Raw genomic sequence first — 25,695 nt, 5'->3', positions numbered from 1 at the left:
CGGGCCCAGGTTGGTCTCCCCGCCCCCCCTCCCCGCGGCCGCAGGCTCCGTGCGCGTCCGGCCTGGGCGCGGGGCAGCCGCCCCCCCACCCCCAGCCCTACCCGGGCCCAGCGGCTCTCCAGCGCCCAGGGGACATCTCCTGCCGCCGCCCGCCCCTCCGGGCCCGGCTGCCCGCCCGCCCGGGTCCCTCTTCCCCTTGGCCTGGACAGCCTCTCCCCCAGCCCTGGCCCGCCAGTCCGAGGCTCCCTCCCAGCCCACACCCAGCCCTGGCTTCTGAGGACCCCTCGAACCCCCCCACCCCGGGTCCAGACCCTGCAGTCCCAGCCGCCACTGCTTGTCCCAGCCCCCATATCTCCCCTTCTTACCCCATCGTAGAGGCTCCCACTCCCCTCTCCACAGCCCTTTCCTAGACACCCGAGTAGCAGACCTCCTGCCCCTAATACCAGCTCCCCATATACAGCCCCTCTGCTAATGCTCCGGTGCCAGCCCCCAGCCTCCATCCCATCTCCGCCTGGTCCCCTCTGTACTCCTCCACCACCAGCCCCCAAGCTTCTTCCCCAACTCCCCCCATGACCGCTTCTAACCCCCCCCTTCCAGCTCCCATATCCTCACCACAGCCCCCTCATCCCAGCCCCCCGACTTTCACATGGCCCCTTCCTAAGTCACCAGTCGGAGGTCTTTGCCCACAGACGCCAACCCAACACGCTCACGACCCCCTGCTAGCTTCCCCCCCGCCCCCCGGGTCTCCCCAGCTGCGCCCCGGGCCCGGCCCTCGCGACTTCCTCGGCTCAGGGCGGCTTCTCGCGTGCGTCCCCAGCTCCCGCCCAGCGGCCCGGCGACCGGTCCCGGGCCGGCGGCCCCCGCCAGCCGCCGCCGCCGCCGCCGGCCCCGCCCCCGGGCACCATGCTGCCCTCGCAGGAGGCCTCCAAGCTCTATCACGAGCACTACATGCGGAATTCGCGGGCCATCGGCGTGCTGTGGGCCATCTTCACCATCTGCTTCGCCATCATCAACGTGGTGGTCTTCATCCAGCCCTACTGGGTGGGCGACAGCGTGAGCACCCCCAAGCCCGGCTACTTCGGCCTGTTCCACTACTGTGTGGGCAGCGGGCTGACGGGCCGCGAGCTCACCTGCCGCGGCTCGTTCACTGACTTCAGCACCATCCCGTCCGGCGCCTTCAAGGCGGCCGCCTTCTTCGTGCTGCTCTCCATGGTGCTGATCCTCGGCTGCATTACCTGCTTCGCGCTTTTCTTCTTCTGCAACACCGCCACGGTCTACAAGATCTGCGCCTGGATGCAGCTTTTGGCAGGTAAGGGAGGGGCGAGGGCGGGACCCCTAGAGCAGGCGCCGGGGACGGGGGCTCCTTCCTTCTAGGATCCTTTCTTGGAGGAGTCAGAGACAGATTCTGTTCCCCTGTCTAAAAACACACCTCCTCGGGGGTACCTCAGCAGCCACTGTGGTGAAGGGAGGATTCTATGGGAGAGACAGCTTGGGACATGGGTCAGAGCCTTAGAACTGGGGGTTTGGGCCTGTGTGGTTGGATATGGGCAGACAGTCTCTGAGGGTCTCTGAGACTCTCTGTTGGCTATTTTAGGGGAAATAATTATCGGAATGAGGAGTTACTCTAGGTGTGGACAGTTTTTGTTGTACTGTAAAAAAGCACGAGATGGAGATTCAGGAGATCTGACTTTGACCTTTAACTTGCTGACATCACCAACTTGGATGCTTCGCTTTACTTCTCTGAGACTCCGTTTTCTCACCCATAAAACAGTGGAGAGGATTCCAAGAACAAATGAAAGAGTATCTTGTAAACTTTGAAGTGCTGTACTAAGATATAGGAGGAGGCTGTCCGTAGTGTCTATTCAACGTTTGCAGTGTGGGTGGTTGATAGCACCTGGCAACATGGGTCTCTGGAGGACTGGTCTCCACTCCCCACCCTCACTCAGTGCAGGGAGGAAGGTTCTGGTGCTGTGCCCAAATGGGGATGAGTCCCTGGGACCCTCTGAAATGTTTGGCTAAGACAGACATCTTACCCTAAGAATCGAAGAAGGGCTTTTGGGAATAAAAACTGCTGAGACAGTTTTCCAGGATCCATTAGAGTCCCCCACGCCTTGCCTGCCTTTCGATCGAAGACAGATTTTGAAGATTCAGCAGCTTGGGCATTTGCCTAATTGCAGGCAGGGAAGAGAGTTGGGCTGGAGAAAGTGGGGCCAGAGGGTGGGGGAGGAGGGCTGATGAAGGCTAGGAAAAAGTTTGGAGCCCTCGAGGGTGAGAAGGAGAAAGGAAAATGTGATGATCATGTAACAGAGATAGTTTTGCAAAATAAGCACCTCAGAGCACATAACAAGTGCTTTTTAAAAAATTATTTTTTTATTGATTTTAGAGAGAGAGAGGAAGGAAGAGAGAGAAACATCAAATTTATAGTTTTGCTTATTTTATGCATTCATTGGTTGCTTCTTATATGTGCCCTGCCTAAAGATTGAACCTGCAACCTTGACATATTGAGACAACACTCTAACCACCTGAGCTACCTGGCTTGGGCTAGCATTCAAGTGTTGACCCCTTCAAAAGAGTCCCCTGGAGAAAGGGTTATATCACTTGTCGATTTTTCCAGCGCTGAAAACATTGCAGAGAATTATCTTTGGAGTATGGGGTGTATGCTCTTGAAGGTCATCATTGAGGGGAAACTTCCATCTTTTTTTAAAAAAATATATCTTTATTGATTTCAGAGAGAGGAAGGGAGAGGGAGAGAGAGATAGAAACATCAATGATGAGAGAGTCATCGATTGGCTGCCTCCTACAGGCCCCTGACTGGGGATTGAGCCGGCAACCGGGGCATGTGCCCTGACTGGGAATCTAACTGTGATCTCCTGGATCCTAGGTTGATGCTCAACTGCTGAGCCACACCCTGCTGGGCAAAACTTCCATCTTTTAAAGGAGGGATATGATTTTGGAAATGGCTGGAAGTCACTCAGGGTCAAGTGTAGAAAATATGATGGGTGGTCAAATGGACAATTGTCACTTGGGATGAAAGCCGAGGTGTGAGGGCAAAATCTTGAGGCTGGTTTGCTTCCCAAGAGGACTTCTACAAATGCCAGGAGGAATTACTGTGCCATTGGAAGAACTGCCCGAACTCCCAAAAGAACTACTTTGAAGAAGACAGTGTTTATTCGCATGTAGACATCCTCATGGGCTTGTTTCACTCCATTCAACTTAGATAATGGGTCTTTTAGGATCTTTGAAGCAGGTGAGAAAGGAGAATTGTAGGATATGGGGCATATCTCTCCATATTTCTCAGTGGTACCCAGAAAATTATTTTATGTATTTCCATTCTATTCTTTCAAAGGCAAGCTGGAAAGATTATATGCTCAGTTGGAATCCCCAATTCCTCAGCCTTAATTTGGAGTCTGCAGATGGATTGCTGACCTCTTGGCCTTTTAATTCTCTGTAATCCATGTGGGTTTAATCTTGGGGACTGGATGAACTGTTCAATTATAGAATTTCAGGGATCTTAGAGATCAGCTTCTTCAAATATCACCTTCCCCTACCCCCATTTTAGAGAGAGGAAACTGCCTAAAGAAGTTACGGTCTTCCCCAAAGTCACACAGCCAAAAAGTGAGTAAACACTAGTCTTGACTCCTAGCCCAGTGCTCTTTTCCTAGGTTAACTGTCCCACCCCTTAGGGCTGTTATCAGAGTTGAGCATTTATTCCATTTTGCTTAGAGATTTCTGAGTTCTCTGGGTAAGACACTGATACATTTTGCTTAATAAAATGACACCAGGATAGAGGCCAGAGCACTGGACTACAAGTCATGGGATAGGAGGTTTTGGCTGACTCTGTCTTTGATTCACCATGTGGTGTTAAGCTGTTTTTAGCTTAAGTCTCAGGGTTTTTTTCACTTCTACAATGGGGGGACTAATCAGTTGGATTAGTGGACTTAAAGTATCTCTTTCTGCCTTGTGGCGCTCTTAGAAAAATACTTTCACCAGGATCATTTCATTCAGAGAGTGAGAAATCAGTCGTCCTCAGAGGAACTACAGAGAAGCAAAGGACCTTGTTTGTATCAGATAAGAATCTGAATGCTTGTTGCATGTTTCTTGTTCAAGTGAACTTTTATTCAAGTATTTTAGAGTCTTCCATGTGCAGAACGCTGGACCACTGAGAAAATACAAAGAGATACTTATTCTTTTCTTTATTCCTTACTTGCTTTGTGATCACCTGTATGCTAGGTGCTACAATACTGAGACCATTCCTGTCCCTACGGATTTTAAGTCTATAAAATGCAATCCCTGCTCTCAAGCTTACCACCTAGTTAGATGACTATATTGGTTAGCAGTCTTTCAGTGGCAAGTGACAGCAACCAACCCAATCTGGCTTAAATAAGTTAAAATAAAATAAAGAGGGTAGCCCTGGCCAGTATGGCTCAGTTGGTTAGAGCATCATCCCGTCCACCAGCAGGTGGCAAGTTCAATTCCCTGTTGGGGCCCATGCCTAAGTAGTTCAATCCCTGGTTGGGGCTCATACAGGAGACAATTGATGGATGTTTCTCTTTTACATTGATTTTTTTTTTTCCTCTCTCCCTTCCTCCCTCTCTAAATAAAATAAAATAAAATAAATTTTTTTTAAATAAAAAATAATGAGGGAAGTGTTTTTGACTCACGTAACTTAAAAGTCAAGGGTATCTGGATTAAGGCATGGGTGGATTTAGATGCTCAAATAATACCATTATAATATGTCTCTCTCCATTTTTTGGTTCCTCTGTTGGCTTACTTTTAAGTCTGCTTGAAGGTGATAAATACAGCTACTAGCAGCTCTGAAATTGCATTGCTATAGCTTAGCAGTGTCTGTTGAAAAAGAACACCTGTTACTCAGTGGTTCTAGCAAAAGTTCCAAGGCTGATTCTCATTGGCTCAGCTTTGGTCAGGTGTCCACCTCTTAATTAATCAGTGCGATTTTGTCTAAGACCTCAGCCTCATGCCCATCCCTGGAACACATGGACTGATAGTAGAGAAAGGTCAGTTCTTGCAAGGGGAAGTCAAATGTGGCCACTGGAAGAGGTAAGACAAGTGCAGACAGAGTGGAAACTCAGGGCAATTGAGGAGGCTGTGGGCTTAGTTGGAAGGTGAAGCTTGAGCGGGATAGGGTATGGACAGGCGTGAGGTGTGGAGAGCATTCTGAATGGAGAAGAAGGTCATGGGCAGGGCACAGAGGTGAGAATAGAGAGGAAGGTCATGGGCAGGGCACAGAAGTGAGAATGGAGAGGAAGGCCGTGGGCAGGGCACACCGGGATTCAGTGTGACATCCACATAGGGGAACAGCGGGAGGGAGGAGAGGCCAGGAAGGAGCAAGGGGCCACAATGTGCAAGGCTCTCAATACTGAGTCATGGAGTTTGTGCTCTAATCAGTAGGCAGCTTGAAGTTGCTATGACTGTTATTATTATTCAGGAAAAATAGTTAACATTTTCTGAGCCTTTACTATATGCTTGACCATTTGCTAAACATTTACATGCATACTATTATCTAATCCTCACAGCAGTCCTGTGGAGTAGGCGCCATTATTGATATTTTATAGATGAGAACACTGAGCCTCAAAGAGGCAAAATTCATTTGTCCAGGGTCACACAGGTGGCAAGTGGTGGAGCCAGGATTGTAACTCGGTCTTTCTGACTCTAAAGCCCAAGGATTTATAAAGGAGCACTAATGGTGGGGATAGTGGCAGGATGTATTTGTCAGAAGGGTCAAATGCAAAGTAGAGAGGTTAGAAAACCCAGGTAGCTGTCTATGGACTTAGGGGTCAGCTTTTCAGGGCTTCTCGGGACACCTCTGCTACTCTTGACCTGGTCTTTCCCATTTACTGAGAACACACAATGTGCCAGCTTCTGTGCTAGACATTTTCACGTTCATTATGTCATTTACTCTTCACCTGTTAAAGTGACTTGGCCAGAGGCTACACATCTAGTGAAAGGTGGAGCTGAAACTTAACACACATCCAAAAGAATCTAGAACCTGTTCTTACCACTGAGCTGGAACCCAGGAAGTGGATACGCAGGTTGTGAGTTACAGCTGTGCGCTCTGTGTACTCAGCGTCCACCTGGGGGCTGGCTGAGGTTAGTCAAGGGGAGGCTGGAGTAGACACTCAGGTTGGAAGCCTGGTTGAGGGTCCGAAGGGGCAGTGTAGGGTAGTGGTTAAAGAACAGAAGACTGAGAATTCCTGTTCTGCCACTTCCCAGATGTGTGGGCTTGGATACATGGATTTTCCTCTCTGAGTGCCTACTGTGTGCCAGGCACTGCCTGGTACTGGAGTCACAGCAGAGGACAGAATGTGTGAGATGGAGTGGGAGAAGGGGGAGACTAAAGGTGGAGGTGGCAGCAGGAGCTTATTGGTGATCCAGAGTTGAGATTGTCCAGCCTTCCAAATGTGTGTCCTTAATCAGTGGGGGTCTCTGGGCCAGGAACAGCAATGACAGGAGTCCTTGTCATTGTAGCTTGGAACATGCATTCACATTCCTCCCCATTTCTTGCTGTTTGTTTCAGGAGGCCGATCAATATTCTGCTCTCACATCGATGTTTGTCTTTTTCCCTCTCTCGTCCTCTCTCTCTAAAAATTAATTTAAAAACATATTTTAAAAGGGAGTCCTCACTCCCAGGGAGCTCACAGTCTAATGGGAGATGCAGAGAAGAAAACAGACCATGTACGACGTGCGAAATAATTGAAACACGCACGGGGTATTCTGAGGCCACAAAGGGGTCTTCTGACAGTTAAGGACAGCCAGGAAGATCTTTCAAAAAATAACTGCATTTGAACTGAGTCTTAAAGGGTGGGAAGGAAGGAGAAAGGCAACCAGGCAGAAGAGACAGCATGATTAAAGGCATGGATGTAGGAAATACCTGTTGCGTTTTGGGGACTACAAGCATTTAGGGCAAGGAGAAGTGAGAGTTGAAACTGGGAGATGGATTGTGGAGGCTTTCTGAGCTACAGTAAGGAGTTTAGACTTTACCTATAGGCAGCAGATAGTTGTTGACTTTTTTTTAAAGATTTTTTTTTTTATTGATTTTTTTTTTTTTTTTTTAGAGAGAGGAAGAGAGAGAGAAAGAGATAGAGAAACATCGGTCCATTGCTTCTTGCACGCCCCCCACTGGGGATTGAGCCCACAACCCGGGCATGTGCCCTGACCGGAAATAGAACTGGCAACCTTTTGGTTAATGGGATGACGCCCAACCAACTGAGCCACACAGGCCACAGCTGTTGTTGACCTTTTTTTTTGTTTAAAAAGTTTCCAGACATTTATTTCCTTTTTGAAAAATTTAATATATGCACATGATACAAAATTCAAAAGGTAAAAAGGTATTCAATCAGATGTAAATCTCTTTCTTGCCCTCTTCCCTCAGTGATCCTCCCAGGGGCAATTACTGTTACCAGTTTCTTCAGTATCCTTTCCAAGAAATCCCATAAATATACAAGCCAATGCAAACAATATTTTAAAACATAAATTAGGTATCTATTGCTGCATAACAAATTACCCCAGAACTTAATGGTTGAAAGCAACAAGCATTTATTATTTCTGTTTCTGTGAGTCATAGGAATTTGGGAGCAATTTAGGTGAGTAGTTCTGACTCAAGGTCTCTTATGAAGTTGCATCCAAGACCTCAGCGGGGGCTGTATTCAGTGAAGGTTGACTGAAGCTGGAGGAATCCAGCGGCACTCGGCACTCGTGTTGGCAGGAGACCTCAGAGTGTGTGGGGAGGGAGGGAGAGAGAGAGAGATTACACTGTCCACTTCCTTTCTTTGATAACAGCTTTATTGAGATAGAATTCATATGCCATACAATTCATCCATATAAGAGTACAATTCAGTTGTTTTTTAGCATATTCACAGAGTTGTGCAACCATTGCTACAGTCAATTTTAGGATATTTTCATCAATTCAAGAAGAAGCCTCAGGGCCCGGCCTCCATGGCTCAGCAGTCGAGCATAGACCTAGGATCCAGGGGATTGAGGTTCGATTCCCTGTCAGGGCACATGCCCAGGTTGCAGGCCCGATCTCCGGTCAGGGGCGTGCAGGAGGCAGCCCATCAATGACTCTCATCATTGATGTTTCTATCTCTCTCTCCCTCTCCCCTCCTCTCTCTGAAATCAATAAAGATATATTTTTTAAAAAAAAGCTGCTTCAGGTATGTGCCCTTGACCGGAAATTGAACCCAAGACCCCCTGGTTTGCAGGCCAATGCTCTAACCACTGAACAACGTCAGCCAGGGCTGGACACATGTTTTAATTTCTCTTGGGTACCTGGAGTGAAATTGGTGGCTCAATGGCAGCTTTATATTTAACATTTTGAAACACTGCCATCTCGTTTTCCAAAGTGACCGCACCATTGTACATTGCCACCAGCACTGTATGAGGGTTCCTGTTTCCTCATGTCCTCATCAACACTTGCTATTGTCTGACTTTTTGATTATAGCATCATACTGGGTGTGAAGTGGTCTCTTGCTGTAGTTTTGATTTGCATTTTCCTAAAGATTAGTGGTGTTGAACATCTTTTTTTTTAAAGCATGTTTCCATTTTATTTTAAAAGTTATATAGAAAGAATATATACACAAATATGATTAATATTTAACTTTTCTGTGTTTTTAATATGCTTGTACATATTTTCTTTAAAAATTTTTTTTCAACGTGATTTTTTAAAAAAATATGTTTTTATTAATTTCAGAGAGAGGAAGGGAGAGGGAGAGAGAAAGAGACAGAAACATCAATGATGAGAGAATCGTTGATGGGCTGCCTTGTGGAGCCCCCTTCTGGGGATCGAACCCACAACCCAGGCACGTGCCCTGACCTGGAATTGACCGCGATCTCCTGGATCATAGGTCGATGCTCAACCGCTGAGCCACGCTGGCTGGGCTCATCTTGCTTTTTTCATTCAACAATACATTCTGGAGATGGTTTCATATTAGTATATAAAGAGCTACCTTTGCCCGGCCGGGCGTGGCTCAGCAGTTGAGCATCGGCCTAGCATCCAGATCTCTGTTTGATTCCCGGTCAGGGCACATGCCCGGGCTGCGTGCTCGATCCCCAGTCAGGGGAGTACAGGAGGCAGCCGATCAATGACTCTCTCATCATTGATGTTTCTGTCTCTCTCTCTCCCTTCCTCTTTCTGAAATCAATAAAGACACATTTAAAAAAAAAAAAAAAGAGCTACTTTTTTCTTGAGATGCATAATATACTTTTGTATAGATGTCATTTATTTAATCAATATTTAAGTTGTTTACAACATTTTGCTATAACAATATTTCAATGGATAATGTATATAAATAATTTAATACATATGTAAGTATAAGAATAAAATAAAGACCTAAAGTGAAATTGCTGGATTAAATGGTCTCTGTACTCGCAGTTTTGTCAAATCCAGCCATACTGCCCTCCACAGAAGTTGTACGAAGTTACACTCCCAGCAGCAATGCATGGAAGTCCGTTTCCCCGCATCCTTGCCAACAGAGTATATCAAATGTTTCACTTTTGTCAACTCGATGGGTAAAAAATACTGTGAAGTCATAATTTGCCTAATTCTTGTGAATGAAGTCATGTCCCTTTTATATGTCTATTTCTTGTAAACCATTAGTTCATATATATTTTTCTATCAAGTTAATGGTATTTTTCTCTTTCATGTGTAAAAGCTGAGAGGTGCTGAGACTGGGGGAAGGACAGGAGGAGAAAGACTGGGACGTATTTAAGAGACCAGCAGGTGTACAGGTGAGGATAGGCAGGTGTTGCAGATGACTCCAGGTTTTCTTGGAAAATCAGGCCTCTGGAGTGACATTCCCAACGGACATGGGTGCCCTCGCCGGTTTGGCTCAGTGGCTAGAGTGTTGGCCTGTGGACTGAAGGGTCTTGGGTTTGATTCCTGCCAAGGGCACGTACCTCGGTTGCAGGCTCGATCCCTGGCCTGGGTCGGGGTGCATGTGGGAGGCAACCAATTGATGTGTTTCTCTCACATCGATGTTTCTCTCTCCCCCTTCCATTCTCTGAAAAGCAATGGAAAAAATATCCTCAGTTGAGGATTAAAAACAAACTAACTAACAACAAAGGGCATGGGAGGAAGATCAGGTCAGCTTGGGGTATGGTGAAGCTGAGGTTCCTGTGGGATGTGCAAGAGGAAAGTTCTGACAAGCAGTTGGATATTTGGGTCTGGAGCTGAGGAGAGAAGTCTCAGCTGGAGATGGAGATGTGGGGCATCATCGTATGAGGCTGAGTGGGGCTGGAACTGCGGGGGGAGAATGTGTGGAGGGGGGGAGAAGAGGGGACAGCCTAGAAACACCAACCCTTAAGAGGCAGGTGGAGGTGGAGCCAGTAAATGAGGCTTGGAAAGAGGAGCCAGAGCATCTGCTCAAATTAGCAACCGAGAAACTGAGGATAGCCCTGAGAAAGGATGCCTGCCTGGGGGAGCCACAGGGGGCCTGGGAAGGGATGGAACCACCTGGAAGGGCCATGTCCAGAACCGGAGAGAGTGAGACAGGATGCAGGGAGAGAACATCCCAGTGCTGAGTGTGGCAGAGCTGAGCCTGGGCAAGGAGGGAATGTGCCTGCGGATTCAAGTTAGCAAGAGGCTGTGGGCTCCGTGCAGGCTGGGCCCGAGGGTGGGGAATGAGTGTAAATACTGTTCCCAGATAATTACCACAAAAGTGATGGGTGTGTCATCTCTCCATAACAGTGTCTGTAACACCAGATATAATTATCTGTGTTCTTAACAGTCCCCCTACTTGACTGTGAGCTTCTCAAGATCAGGAACAAACTGGGGACTAAATGACTTAGAGGAAGAGTGTCCCGGGGTGGGGGGGCGTGTCAGTGCAAAGGCTCCAGGTGGGACTGAATGTGACATGTTTTAGGGGACAGAAAGGAGGCCAGTGTGGCCGGAGTGCAGGGAGTGAGAGACCACATGGCTCGAGAGGAAGGTAGAGCAAGCCTGTGGGCCTCTTAGGCCTGGGCCAGGCATCAGGGTTTTATTCTGAGTGCAACTGGGAGCTTTTGGAGGGTGTTAAGCAGGGTAGCGACACCATCTGTCTTTGAAAGTTTACTCTGATACTGAGTTGACAATAGACAATGATGGGGCAGGGGTGGAAGCAGAGCAGCTAGTTAGGAGGCCACTGTGGTCATCCAAGAGGGAGATCGTGGTGACTTGAACAGGTGGTGGCAGTGGAGTGGATATTTTTGGAGCCAATGGGCCTTGTGAATGAATTGGATGGAGGGGTGGTAAGGGAAAAAGGAGTCAGCATGCTTCCTAGCATCAAGGTGCTAGATGGGGAGTGGGGAGCCTAGGCACAGGGATACTGTTCCCTGAAATTCCCAACTGATAGAGGCACTAAGTTTGGGCCTGGATCTTCAAATCCAGTAGGTCGGGGTTGCCTGTTGGGAGAAGCTCATTTTCCCTGGTAAAATAGGCCCTTGTGCTAGGGGTGGGTGGAGAGAAGCAAAGCCCAAGGTCAGACTTGGTAGGGAGGGGCTTGTGGACAGCCTCCTTCCCCTGGGGGTTCCCTGGCAAGAGGTTTTCTCTACAGTGCACCTGGCCTGGGGAAGGTTCCCTTGGAGACCTATGGTCCCAATGCGGACACAGATCCTTCATTCAATTCCTCTCAGCCCCAAACAGCCTGATCCTTTCCAGGAAAACTTTCTTAAACTCAAGGAAGGGACTTGCAGAGGATACAAGCAGCCCATCACCTGTGTGTTCTGTGCTCTACTGTTTCTCTGCATATCTTAGATGTGTAGTGCTTTATAAAATTATCATTGTTCTTTGTAGAAAAATTTGAGAGTATAGATGACCAAAATTATATCCATAATCTTACTTTCTCAGAAACAGTCATTCTACACCCATTCTTACCAGTGTAGCTTGATCCAAACTCCTAACAATATAGAGTACTGGTTATGAGTAGGCTCCTGAGCCAGACTGTTTGGGTTCGAATCCTGGCTCTGCGACTTACCAGCTGTGTGACCATGGGTAACCTGGTAGGCTCTCTGTGCCTTAGTGTCTTCATCTGTAGAAAGAAGATAATAGTACCTGCTCATAGAGTGCTGGGGGTGGGGCGGGGTGTAACTGAAGTAATGTGTGTAAAGTATTTAGTGTGGTGCCTCACATAGTAAATTCTATATAACCATTATGTATTTTTCCCAAAGTGAAATTATACTGTATGTTATTTTGATACCATATTATGAGTATTCCTGTCTGAATAAATCTTGCTCAGTATAATGTTAGTAGCTGGGTAGTACTCCATGGTATGAAAGAGTTATATTTCCTTTTTGTTGTCGTTCATTCTCACCCGAGGATATTTTTTTCATTGCTTTTCAGAGAGAGTGGAAGGGAGAGTGAGAGTGAGAGAGAGAGAAACATTGATGTGAGAGACACATCAATTGGTTGCCTTCCCCATGCGCCCTCTGGGCCAGGGATGGAGCCTGCAACCCAGGTAGGCACCCCTGACCAGGAATCAAATCTGCGCCCCTTCTGTGTGAGGGCCGATGCTCCAACCACTGAGCCACGTCGCCTAGGGCAAAAGAGTTATTTTTCTATATTGTTGAATATTAAGTTGTTTCTTTTCTCCCCTTATTATGTCTTCCCCTCCTCCTTCCTTCGCCTCTTTTCCTTCTTTCTCAGCTTCTCTCTCTAATGTAACATTGTGATAAACATCCTCGTAGCTAAATCTCAGAGCATATCCATGAGCATTTTCTTAGGATAAATTCCCAGCAATTGGGAAGCTCAGTCAGAAGGGATTTAGAGATTTTTATTTTTGTACTTCTGTGATTAATCCATTATTTCTGGGAGTTACATTTGGCTTGTGCATTGCCATCTTTGTCACGTTAATTATTCCTTTCCAAGTGAATGCCAATCTTTGGCAATAGTCATGTACTGGTAGTCAGCTCCCACCTGAAGGTTTCAGTAGTTAACTTATTCACATGGTTTTGAATTCAAAAGGTGCAGCAGGTTGTCAGAGCAATGTTTCCATCCTACCCCTGTCCTCCAGCTGGCCAGTTTGCCTCCTTAGGACTAACCAGGTTATCCGTGTGTTATAAATCCTTCCAGAAATAATACTATTTTCTGTACGTGCAAGATAATACATACACATATTCTTCCGCCACTCTTTTTTTTTTTTTTTAAATCCTCACCCGAGGATATTTTTCCATTGCTTTTCAGAGACAGTGGAAGGCAGAGATAGAAACATCAATGTGAGAGAGAGACACTGATTGGTTGCCTCCCACACACGCCCCGACCAGCGCTGGGATCGGACCTACAACCAAGGTACCTGCGCTCGGTTGGAATCGAACTTGAGACCCTGCAGTCCGCAGGCAGACGCTCTAACCACGGAACCAAACTGGCTAGGGCTCCTCCACTCTTTTTAAAAATATATATGTTTTTATTGATTTTAGAGAGAGAGAAAGGGAGAGGGAGAGAAACATCCATCGGCTGCCACCTGCACGCCCCCTAGTGGGCATGGAGCCCACAACCCCAGCACTGTGCCCTGACCAGGATTCAAACTGGGGACCTCTTGGTGCATGGGGTGATGTTCAGCCAACTGAGCCCCATGGGCCGGGCTCTTTCCCCACTCTTTACACAGTGCTAGCTTTGTACTGTATGTGTTGCTCTGGAACTTGCCTTTCCCTTAGCAGTGTATCCAGATGTCATTCCACCTCAGCACATAAAAAGCTCCCTCCCTCCCTTTATGACTGCCTAGTGTGCCTCGGCATGGGCGCACGCTAATCACTGACCTATCGGTGGGTATTTAGGTTATTTCCAGTGTTTACTTATTACACACAATGGTATGCGGCCGTTTTCTTTAAGTCCGTATGTATAACATACTCATAGAAAAGTGCAAAAATCATCAGGTCTATAGCTCAGAGAAGTTCTGCAAAGTGACCATGCCTATGTAAATAGCATCTGGCTCAAGAAACTCTTGCCTTCTGCCCTGGACGGTGTCGCTCAAAGGTTAAGCGTCGCCCAAGCACCGAAGGGTCATGGGTTCTATTCCCGGTCAAGGGCACATACCTGGGTTTAATCCCCAACCCCAGTCAGGGCTCATGGGGGAGGCAACCAATGCATGTTTCTCTCTCACATCGATGTTTCTCTCTCTCTCTCTCTCTCTCTCTCTCTCTCTCTCATTTTCTCTCTTTTTCCTCTCATTCTCTCTCTGTCTCTCTCCCTCCTTCCCTCCCTTCCACTCTCTAAAAAGCATTGGAAAAAATATCCTCGGGTGCTGATTAACCAAAAAAAAAGTCTATTCAAAGAAAAACATTAAGACCTGCATGGGTTTGAACATAGATCCCACCACTCACTGTGTGGCATTGGATGTGATGCTTGGTCCTGAGCCTCAGTACCCTCATCTATAAATGAAGACGGTAATTTTCCCCACCTCATAGAATTTCTTGTAGGATTAAATGAAATCATGAATGTCAGGAGCTTAGCGCCTTGGCACATAGTTCAGCACTCAATATTATTTAACATTATAATCTTGTTATTAATAATATTAATATCATTAATCTCAATTTTGTCACAACACCTCTTGACTTCTTGGAGCAGAGAAAGTCAGTGGGCTGTCAGGCAATTGGTTAGACGTGTCCCTTCCCTGATACCAGTGGCTCTCAACCACGGACAGTTTTGTCCCTCAGGTAGAGCCCAGGGATGATGTTGAACATCCCACAATGCACAGGATGGCCCCCTGCCATGAAGAATTATCAGGCCAAGCGTCAGAAATGCTGCACCCTGCCCCTGCGCCTGTGCCTTGCTTGAAGCAGCCTTCTCTTCAGCCAGCTGATTATTTTCCAGCGAGACTTGAACTTGACCTCCGAAGGCCTCAGCCTGGCTTTCCTCATCCAGCAGGTGGGGACGCTGAAGGCTGCCTCGCCTGTAGTCATTCCGTCTCCTGGTGGTTGAGCCTCATTTCCCGGTTTAGGCTGTCCCTAGTGGTCTTTTCCTCTCTTCCCAGAAGTCCAGGGAAACCCATCTGGTTTGCTGTCCTCCATTTGCTTGATTTCTGATGTTTCCCATTCCCAGAGCTGCCTTAGGGGCCACACAGCCACCACCTAAAACCCTGCAGAGCACAGGAGGCAGAGAAAGAGAGAGAGATGGGGAGAGAGGGGCCCGCCAGCCTCCGAGCGCCGTTTGTTCAGGGTCTCGGGACCTAGTCTGCTTCCCTCCGAGCCCTGCGTGAGGACTTGACTTTGTTCGTCTCCACACAGCTCTGCTCCCAGCTCGGAAACCATGCCCGCCAGGGGCCCCAGCACCCTGCACAGTGCCTGGCACTCGGAATTTATATGTAGAATGTGCAGAGGGAGAGCCAGAGAAAGGAAAGGCCCAAGGGAGAGATACAGAGAAGAGGAGGAGGGGTGGTGAATAAACGTGAAATGCTGAGAGACCTGAACGGGAGGGACGAGCGCAGGGTGAGCACGAAGACTAGCCCAGGAGGGGGTGTGAAGAGATACGCGAGGAGAGAAAGATAGAAAGGGTGGAGCAAGGAAAGAACCGAGACGCGGGATTAGAGAGAGGCAGAGGGGACCTGCCGGCGCCGCGCCGCAGGAAGAAAACCTCACTGAGCGCCGCGCGCGGGGCTGCGGGTTCTCCCCGACCCGGGGCCGGAGCTGGAGCCGCGCGGCTGGGAGCTGGGGATGCCCGAGCGGTTTCCATGGAGACGGGAACGCTCCGGGCGGGAGAGGAAACCCTGCACCCCGGAGGGGAGGGCTGGAGAGGAGGCGGGGGGCTGGCTGGGTCGCCCTCTCCCCGGGCTTTCCTCACGCCTGCCCCCTGCTGGGGGCGGGGAGCGGCGGGGGGCGGCGGGTGGGAGAGCGCGCGCCCGCGAACGGCTGCACCGAGTCCACTCCCCTCTCCTCTCCCCGCCCTGGTTTCATTCTCCTCCCGTCTACGATGGGGACCTGGAGGGCCTTGCGAAGTGTCAGGGACATTTAAGGAGATAGATGGGTCAGACTTTCTCCATAGGCCCCTCCTCTTTTCCTGCCCCGTAAATGCAGGAGCACTCCAGGGCTCAGTCCGGAGCCTTCTCTTCAGTTTCCTTCAAGTCCAGTCCCAGGGATTTGCATGCTCACAGCTCCCAGTTACATCTCCAGCAACGACCCCCCACCCCAGCTTTCCTCTCCATTTGAGTGTCTAACGGGCATCTCCAAACTTGCTGAATTCTTTAACTCGCCCAGGTCGCTCCCGCCTCAGGGCTTTTTGCATTTGCTATCCCCTTTGCAGAAACTCTTTTCCCAGCCCTTAGGTGGCCGGGTGTTCCACCGGAGCTGAGCGTCCTGTTGGAGGAGGCGAGCTAAGCAGAGGGGCAATGCAGAGGGGAGGCAGTCCTGCTGGAATGTGTGAGCTCACGTGCTGTGCTGGAGGCCCGCATCAGCTTGAGAAACATAACCTAGGGGCAGCGGGGACACTCTCTGTCGCAGGGAGGGCGGGTGAGGCCAAACGAGAAAGGGAGGGAGAGAGGGCCTCCACCTTGTTGTCAGGCAGAAGTCTGGGGCCTCAGGAGGAAGGTGGCAAAGCTGAGGGTCCCCTCCCTACCCTGGGAACTAGATGGGCCTCGTGGACAGAACTGACTCCCTCCCCCCCTTTGTCACCGCTGTCATCTAAAACTCGGGTTAAGCAAGCACTCATTGGGTATTGGTGTGGAACCTTTGGGCCTCAGATGCAGTAACCCAGTCCCTGGCAGGACCATCAGACACCACAAGGGCAACACCGAACCACACAGGCCACAGGGCCACTAGCACTGCGGGGGAGGAGCGCAGGTCACAGCCTCTGGGCCTAATGAGCCTGGTTGGCTCTGATTGGTTGTGTGGGGCGTGTGCCCCTCTCTGAGCCAATCAGTTACCAGAGGAATGCAATGTGCTGATTGGCTCACACTTGGGTCCCACCCACTAGGCTAAACACTGGAGACAGCCCGAGAGATTGACCCAAGTGGGTCACTAAACCCAGAGGGAGTGGGTGCCAGTGAAGCAATCAGCAGGGGCCCACTTTGATTCAAACACTTTTTTTTTTTTGGCCTTGCCCTTTCTCCCCTCATCTGAAACCAAGCCCCCTCCTCCCCAATTATTTCCTTATTTATGTGATTATTATTTTCACCATTATGACTAGTTTATTTTTATCATTCTGACTAGCTAACATTTATCCAGGACTTACTGTGCCAAGCACTTCACATTTCCTGTGATCTTTACAATCACTTGATTGCCATCATTATCTCATTATACAGATGAGGAAACTAAGCCTCAAAGGTGACAGAACTGGCTCTAGGTCACACATGTAGGAAAGAGCTGAGCCAGGATTTGAGCCCCAGCTCTCTTAAGGTTTTCCTTTAATGGATCTCTCCCCCACCCCCCTACAGTGCAAGCGTCCTGAGGCTAGAATCCAAGTACCCTTGCCCCCCACCTAGTCCAGTGCCTGGCACACAGTAGGCCTTCAATAGATACTACTTGAGTGAATGTCTGGCACTGTGCTAAGTGTCTTACAAGCATTACTTCATTTAATCCTCAAAACCATCCTGTGAGGTAAGTACTCATTCTGATTTCCATCATACAGACACAGACGGGAGGCACCCCCAAAGTCATACAATGAGTAAGTGAAAAAACTAGGCTCAAACCCCATTGTTCTCACCCCAGTCTCCTCTGAGCACAGTGCTCAATTGTATTTCCAGCGCCTTGACGGAAAGGAAAACAGCGCTCAATATACTTGTTGAATGAACGACCTAAATAAATAAATAGTGACGAGGATGGGAGCGGGTAAGCATGGCCAAGAGGCTAAAGGAAGCTACAGGAGGTGACAGTGGCTTGCTATTTTCTCTTATTTCCAGAAAGGCTTCCTGGAGGAGGAGCTGATTTGATGCGGGCGGAAGAGGGCACTGGAGGCAGTAGGTCATCCCAGGCCCAAGAGTTTCTGGAACCCACAGGACTCGGTTAACAGGCTCTTGGGTTGACGAGCGGAGTGAGGAGGGTTCCTGGGGGTCCTCGGGCTCTGAGGAGTAATCATCCCCTTCTCTCTTCCTTCCTGACCGCGGCGGGGCTGGGCTCGCGCCCCCTCAGCTCTGTGCCTCGTGCTGGGCTGCATGATCTTCCCCGACGGCTGGGACGCCGAGACGATCCGGGACATGTGCGGGGCCAAGACCGGGAAGTACTCCCTGGGGGACTGTTCGGTGCGCTGGGCGTACATCCTGGCCATCATCGGCATCCTCAACGCCCTCATCCTCTCCTTCCTCGCCTTCGTGCTGGGCAACCGGCAAACAGACCTGCTGCAGGAGGAGCTCAAGCAGGACAACAAAGGCGAGTGCGCGCTTCCGCTTCCGGTGGGCGGGGCCGCGGGGCGGGGCGGGGCCTCGGGGCGGGGCGGGGCGGGGCCGCGCCTCCAGCCGACCCGGCAACTTCCAAGTCAGTAGCGAAGCAGTAATTGGTAATGAATGAGACAGACAGAACGACCACCTCGAAAACAATTTGATTTTATGCCTCAGAGCCGAACACCTGCGCCCCCTGTGACCCAGCAAACCCACCAGTGGGCATAAACCCATGAGAAATGTGCAAGAATGCTCGTCAGCAGTTTCAAAATAGCAGACAGCTAAAAGCAGCCTAAATGACCATTGACCGGAGGAGGGATAAATAAATGGTGATATACTCACATCACGGAGTAGTTCATAACTGAAAAGGAATGAACCTCAGTTAGAGTAACAGAATGGGTACACGCTGGAAACGTACTATTGAGAGAGGAGGTGGGGGGAATCAAGTTCCAGAAGATGACACAGATTTTTAGTGAGCTAAAAAGCCAGGCATCATTAAGCAATGTATAGTTTAAACATACATATATTTATGGTAATATGTGTTTTTTTTTTAAGCAAAGAAATGAGAAATATAAATGGTAGGGTGGTGGTTATGTGTGTTTGGGATGGATGAGGGAAGCCAAGAGCAGATGGTGGACAGGTAGGTATGTACAAATTATTGGTAGAGCTACAGTTCTTGAATGGAGCTTTATACCTAGTATATTGCATATATTGTATATTGTATATATCAAGTAACATTAAAATACAATAAAGATACAACTTACACATAAGGCTAGAGCCTCAGGGGTTACCACTGTTGTCAGATGCTTATCTGTGCATCTTCAAACCTGATCTGTCTCTTTATAAAACAGATAGTAGTGGTAAGTGCTAATATGACATAGGACAGGTACCATCCTAAACAAACCCCTCCTCAGCTCACTTTTTGTGCTCCTCTCTGGAGCATGTTGTAAAGATCTGTCTTTATCATTTCATGGAGAACCGACTTGCCTTTTTTTTTTAAATCCTCACCTGATGCTATTTTTTTCATTGCTTTTCAGAGAGAGTGGAAAGGAGAGAGAGAGAGAGAGAGAGAGAGAGAAACATTGATGTGAGAGAGAAACATTTATTGGTTGCCTTCCACCCAAGGGCCGACACTCTAACCACTGAGCCAAGCCCTTTTTATCCAATGCTTAGCATTACATAAAATAAAGGAACTATACTTTCTTATCATTCTCCTTTTAGGGGCTATTAGTGAGGTTTCCAGGTTTTTACTATTACTGGCACTGCTACAATGAGCGTCTTTGTCTGTGTCTTCTTATACACAAGTATTCTTCTTGGTGTCTTTCCAGAAGTGAAGCTGCACACTTCCCATTGAAATGATTATGGCAGATTCATCTCCACTGGAGGGCCTGTCTTCTGACCCAGGGGCTCACCCTGCCCCCTGAGCAAGGGGAGACACTGCCCAGCATCAGTGGATAGACCCGAGTCTGTCTGGGTGTGCCTTCTCTGCTGTGAGAAATAGTAGTCATTTTCATAGTCACACCCTTCCTGGAGCTATTAGCATGAGTTGGGTCTATGTTTAGCCCTTTCCATTAATTATATTCATCTCCTGGAGTTTCTCATCTATAAAATAGGGATAATGGTGGTGAGGATTACTTCATTTGGCAGGAGGTAGTTTAGTATTGTGGTGGAACCCTTGGACTGGGAAGGCAGATTGTCTGTGTTGGAATCAGGCTGCGCTAAGACATGACTTCGCCTCCTTCAGCCTCAGTTTCCTGCATTTCATAAAATGAGCGTGGTGAGAATGTACCACCTTATCGGGCTGTCCCGTGAGGAAAAAAGAAAGATTATGCCTGTAAAGGGGCACGTGGTGAGTGTTCAGTGAAAGCGGCTGCTCCTTGCGCCTTCCCATCAGGCAGGAATCATGACCCCCATTTTACAAATGAGAGAGCAGAGATCTGAAGAGGTCAGTCACTTGCCTAAAGCCGCTTTAGTGATGGAGTCAGAATCTGAACCCAGGCCCAAGTCCAAAGGCCAAGCTCTTCCCCACTGCCTGCCCCCTTTTCAGCCCCTCCTGGGTTGCTAGCTGCTACCTTGAGCTCTGAGCTTCCTGCCCCTGGAGACCCTGATACCCTGTGGTTTTTGTGGCCTTGGTATGAAGTCAGGGCATGCCCCCTGGTGGCAGCTTCCAGAAGTGCATGACTAAGCCATCTGCTCTTTCTGAGGGGCTTGGTTGGGGACTGGTGTGAGGTGGGCTCACTCAGCCTACTGTCCTCCCTCCCCAACCACCCTAATAGTCAGTGTTAAAAGTGACATCAGCATCCAGGGATCTCCATCCCTCACGAAGACCTCAAGATGAGTGAGCCTGACAGTTTAGTTCTAAGCCAGATACCTCCAGAAAGAAAGTAAAAAATGAAATAAATTGCTATAATTTCCAGCATTTAGTATGTGCCAAACGCTGTCAGAGTCCTTGGCTGGCATTCTTTATGTCTTTCTGAACTTCAGAAGTGCCTTGTGAATGTGGCTGTTCTGCCGTCTTGCAGATGAGGAAGTTGGGAGTCAGTGAATTCCAATGGCCTGGGACTAGCTCAATGCCATCCAGCTAGTCCGAGGCCTGGGTGGGATTTCACAGCCTGTGCGGCTCACCCCTCTGCCCAGCTTTGCCCTGAGGATTGGCTGAGGGGAGTCCCAGGTGCCTGGTGGTCTCTGACTTTCTCCAATTCTCTCTCTCTCTTAGATTTTGTGAGCTCTACAGTAAGCTCCGTGTTGCGGCCAGGGGGTGATGTCGCCAGCTGGGGAGTCCTCCCCTGTCCCGTTGCTCACTCACAGGGACCCTGAAGGCCAGGATCACAGCCCTGGAATTGACCTGCCCTCAGCGTGTCCCATCTCTTGCCCTCTCACCCGCCATTCAAGCTCTGAGGGAAGACCCCAATCTCGGACTTCTCATCTGCTACCCGCCTGCCAGCTCCAGTCTTTGAAGAGAGGTTGGGGCTGGGTATGGTCTGGGGGAGGGGAGAGGCCCTGCAGACCCTGGGAGGGCCTGATTCTGCCCTTCCCTCAACTGACCTAAGGGAGCCGGACATCCCTTGGGGTCTCCTCTCCTCTCCCGCCTGGCCTGGGGGCCCTGCAGTCTCCAGGGGAAGGAGGCACTGTGATTCCGGTGCCCCAGGCTCCCTCAGTCTGGGAGCTGCTGCCTGGCCATTACCCTGCGTCCTCTGGTCCCTGCCTCCCGCAGAAACTAATTCAAGACATGGCCCCAGGGCAACCGAAATCTTTCCTACTTTTTTGGGGGGGGCTGATGATGGTTCCATCACATCTTTGCAGAGCTCCAGCCTGCTCCCAGCTCTCCCAAAGGAGTCTGAGCTGCACCGAGGGAGAAAGCGCAGGGCCTTCCTGTCAACTGGCGCCCTGTTCAGCCCAGAGTCTGAGAAAAGACAGACAGGCTTTGAGGGAACTGGAGGAGACGCTGGGACTCCAGGCAGCTGGGGCTGGAAGCCACTTTGCCTGGGGCTGGCCTGGCCTGTCTGCTGGGATGTCTCGCCACTGATGGACCCTGGACCCCGGCCGGTTTTGTACAGCACAGACTCTTTGGCCCTGTTGTTAGGGTTGGAGGTTGGGGAGGGGGCCTACCTGTGGGGCATCAGGGGAGGTATCTCCCCTCTGCCCCTTCTCATGCCGCCTGACCCTGGCATTTGCTAAGGGCGGAGACTGTCTTGCCTCTTTGATACTTTTCTGCATAACTTGAACTTGCAGGTCACCTCTGAACAGGGTACCCCCTGTCCCCATCCCCAGGCCTTGTAACCCTGTCCCCACCTCTTCCTTCTCTTTGCCCACCTCTCGCCTTGCGATATGCCCAGGGTCTGCAGCCCAATGGGCAGTGCTTGGAGCTGAGGCATGAGTGTGTGTGTGTGTGTGTGTGTGTGTGTGTGCGCGTGTGTGTGTGTGTCTAAGTATGAGGGAGGGCAGACGAGGAGTCTTCTCTCCCCCTCTCCTCCCACTGTGGGGAGCATCTCCTTCCCGCTTGGCAAGGAGCAAATAAGGGAGACTTCAGGTGTTTCTGGACTTCCCTTGCTGCCTCATGGACCTGGTGGGAGAGCCATCTGGCCAGGGGTGTGGACAGCCCCTTTCAGGCCCTAGTTCAGGTGGCAGGTGGGCTTCCTCCAGTGTGCCTGCTTCTGGCTGCTGGTTCTGGCTGCCAGGCCCACCAGAGAGAAGGGTGAGGCCCCACCACTTAGTTATTTTGGCTCAGCCAAAGGAGGAGAGAAAAGCAGCGAGTGCCATGTATTTGCCAACGTGTTCATTTCCATTGGACTTGGACCTGAGAGGGAGGGTTTCCAAGACAGACTAGAAATCCTCTGCCCAAGTCCCCCATCTGGACCCAGCTGGGATCGGATGCTGGGTCCTGAAACCTGGAGCTTCCCAAGTCCTGATCCCCCACCCTCTCACCCCCTCCTCCTGGGCAAACACCTTCCCCCAGTGCTCTGCCCAGCACTGTGCCCCCCTCTCTCTGGCTCCTACCAAGCCCTGCACTGCAGCCCCCCGCTGGCACCTTCCTCAGCAGGCTTCCTGCAGGTGGGGCTGAATACAAGGGTCCCAGGTGGAAGAGGAGGGTGAGGGGAGCCTTGTGGGAGGGAGGGAGGGGGGGCAGATCCAAACCAAAGCCCAGTGTTGGAAGGCTGCAGAGGGAATGGCCCCGCGAGCAAGTGATTAGGAATGGGGAGAAGACAGGTGGGAGAGAGTGGGACAGGAGAGGGACATGGAGAGGCAGAGACAGAGTGAGGAAGGGGGGATTCAGAGAGGCACAGAAATGGACAGAGAGGGAGAGTGAACAGAGAGGGGACCCAGAGGGACAGGGTGCCTGGGATGGGGGAGGGGAGGGGCCTGGAAAGAGGAAGGGACTGGGAAGGAAGCAGATGGAGAGAGGGTTATGGGAGACCAGACTGGGATGCAGGGAGAAACGGAGGGGGAAGGGGGGATAACGGTGGCAGGAAGATGAGGACTGAGGGAGCAAATGTGTGTGTGAAGGGGGCCATCAGACCTGTGGCCTTGTGCAGAGGTTAGAACCTACCCTCTCAGGCCAAGGACAGGGGCCCAGGTGGCCTCGCATCAGGAACAGTCCAGGTGATTGCTGAGGGGGTTAGTGTCACTAGAGTGGGTGAGTGGTAGAGAAGAGAGGTTAATTCCCGTTGGGGCCATGTGACAGTGCGTCCATGTCACCGTCCACTCAGCCAGCTGCCGCCCTGGCCGAAGAATTTGGGGTTAGGAAAGCAGGGGTGGGTGGGCTGAAGGGACACCGGAGTAACAGGGAAAGAGGGAGGAGTGGGGACCAAACCATAGCTCTGTCCCTGAGGCTTCAGCAGAGGTGGGAGCAGAGCGGGAACAGGTGCTTCAGCCAGGGGCCCCAGGGGAAGCTGAAGTGTGGCCCAGATGGCTCCTGGGGCAAGGAAGCCATAATGGCCGGGGGGCGTTTGTGGAATGCCCTTAGGCCAGGCATTGGGATTTAGCCTTCAGGAGCAGAGGGAAGCAGAGATGTCCCTTGTACTCTTGGTCCCTGGAAGCTGAGCTTTGAGCAGGTCTCTGAGTTGGTCCTCCCAACTGGGACTGGATCAGAGGGGTCTGGCACGGCCCAGCTTTCTCTGCCCTGGTTTAGGGATTCCTTCAGGATAGGCCAACGTGGCCACAACCTAGCCGTGGTTCAGAGTGCCGGTTGGTCAAGTCCTTCTGGGTCCCTGGGATGTGAAAACTTTCCTCTTTGGGGACCAGTACTCATGGAGGAAAACACTGTTTTCCTGAGGGTGTGAGGACCATGGGTAGAATCAAGATCCTTGTCGTGCCTGGAACAGCGAAAAGGGGAGCTTACGGACAAGGCTGTGGGGGGAAATTCCTTGGACTTCTTTTGGGATTCCTGCTTGGGCCCAGGGCATTCCCCCTTCTCCAGCTTCCCGTGTGAACTGAGAAAGGGAGACCCTTTCTTTGGAGAAGCTGGGATGTTCCCAGCACAAGAAACTTCCACCGGCCTCTGCCAGGCTCAGGGTTAGCCTTTGGGTGGGATTTCAGTTCCCTGAGAAAGGAACAAGGGAGCCACAGTCCTTCCCAGAGCTCTGACCGGCGGACCTCAGAGGGCCTGTGCTGTGTGATGTTAGGGTAGCTTGGTGTTGTCTACGCCCCATTAGTAAGTTCTGTCTGACTGTGTCCTCACTGTTCTTTGTCCAATTTGGTAACACTTACTTCGGTCCAGACCCCTTCTGCTGCTGCTGGATTTGAGCTTCAGTACAGGTGGAGTGACGTTCAAATAAAGAGACACTTTGTATCACCCACGCTGGCCTCTCCTTCTCTGAGTCGCCCCCGGGGATTGGGGGGGGGGGGTTTCAGCCTGACTCTGTACCAGGTTTGGTGCGGACTAACAGAGCCCTGCTGTTGTGGCTTGACAGGATAGCTGCTTTTCCCATTGCAGGAAGTCTGGAAGTAACCCGACCATGACCAGCGTGGCCCACAGTGTGATCAGAAACCCAGGCTCCTGTCATCCTCAAGGACACCTCAAGGCCCTAAATGGCTGCTTGGCCCCTAGTCACGTGGTCCACATTTCATTTGAGGACGTCTGGGAATCCCATAGGACTGAGTCACACAGCACACCTAGCTGAAATGTAGTCTGTGAACTGGGCGCATTGCCACCCCAAGTAAAACTGAGGTTTTGTTACCAAGGGGAAGGAGAGAATAGACGGAGTGGGTGGCTGGTGTGGTTTGCCAGTAGTTAGCTGACTTACATGGATTTGAAAGCTGGCAGTCTCTGCACACGCCTGATGGCATAGGCTTGACTTTGGACTTAGGACTCTGACTAGAGCAGACAAGACTCCACCCTTTTCTGCCTGTGTCGACCTGGACAAGCCTCTTCACCTCTTTCTAAATCCCCATTGAATGAATGTGGGTGACGACAGTGATCTTGAGGAAGCTGTAAGGAGGAATGTATGTGGATTGCTTTGTAGTGTCTGCCACATTGTAACATGCTCCACATGGCAGCTACGTCAATTATCATTTTTGCGCTTGGGAACCGCGGGCACTCAGTGTAGACTAAGCACTTACGGAACAAGAACTGACTTAATGGCCAATCTGGTTGGGGAGGTCACATGTACAAATGTAAAATGTGCTAGGTGCAGGGTATTGTGGGTGCCCCGAGTGGGGATGCCTTCCACGGCTTTTGGTGGCGTGGGTAGAGCTGGGGAGAGGTTCACCGTAGGATGACTAGGACTCAGGCAGGCACGGGTCAGGAAAGCCGTTCAAGGAAGAGAAGGTGGCTTGAGGAGAGACTGAGGTAAAAAACTGAATGGTCTGCGCAGAGAACTAAATGCTGAACTGTAAAGCGTGAGGCAGGGAGGGTCAGAGGTTAATGTGGAGGGCAGGCAAAGGCCACATGAGGACAAAACTCCAG

The 25,695-nt window shown here is 50.3% G+C and overlaps 1 protein-coding gene across 1 annotated transcript; it reads left to right on the top strand.

Annotated features, from left to right (window-relative positions):
- The first annotated feature begins 863 nt into the window (after nucleotides 1–863).
- On the top strand, nucleotides 864–24,585 carry LHFPL4 (LHFPL tetraspan subfamily member 4). Its single transcript, XM_081159646.1, has 3 exons — nucleotides 864–1,309; nucleotides 18,046–18,282; nucleotides 21,007–24,585. The coding sequence occupies exons 1-3, from the start codon at nucleotides 904–906 to the stop codon at nucleotides 21,105–21,107; spliced, it is 744 nt and encodes a 247-aa protein (XP_081015772.1). The 5' UTR covers nucleotides 864–903; the 3' UTR covers nucleotides 21,108–24,585.
- Nucleotides 24,586–25,695: the final 1,110 nt, after the last annotated feature.

This window comes from Miniopterus schreibersii, assembly GCF_964146895.1.
Source record: "Miniopterus schreibersii genome assembly, chromosome: 15".
In the NCBI taxonomy this organism is placed as follows: Eukaryota; Metazoa; Chordata; class Mammalia; order Chiroptera; family Miniopteridae; genus Miniopterus; species Miniopterus schreibersii.
This window is presented reverse-complemented; position numbering and strand designations above follow the sequence as displayed.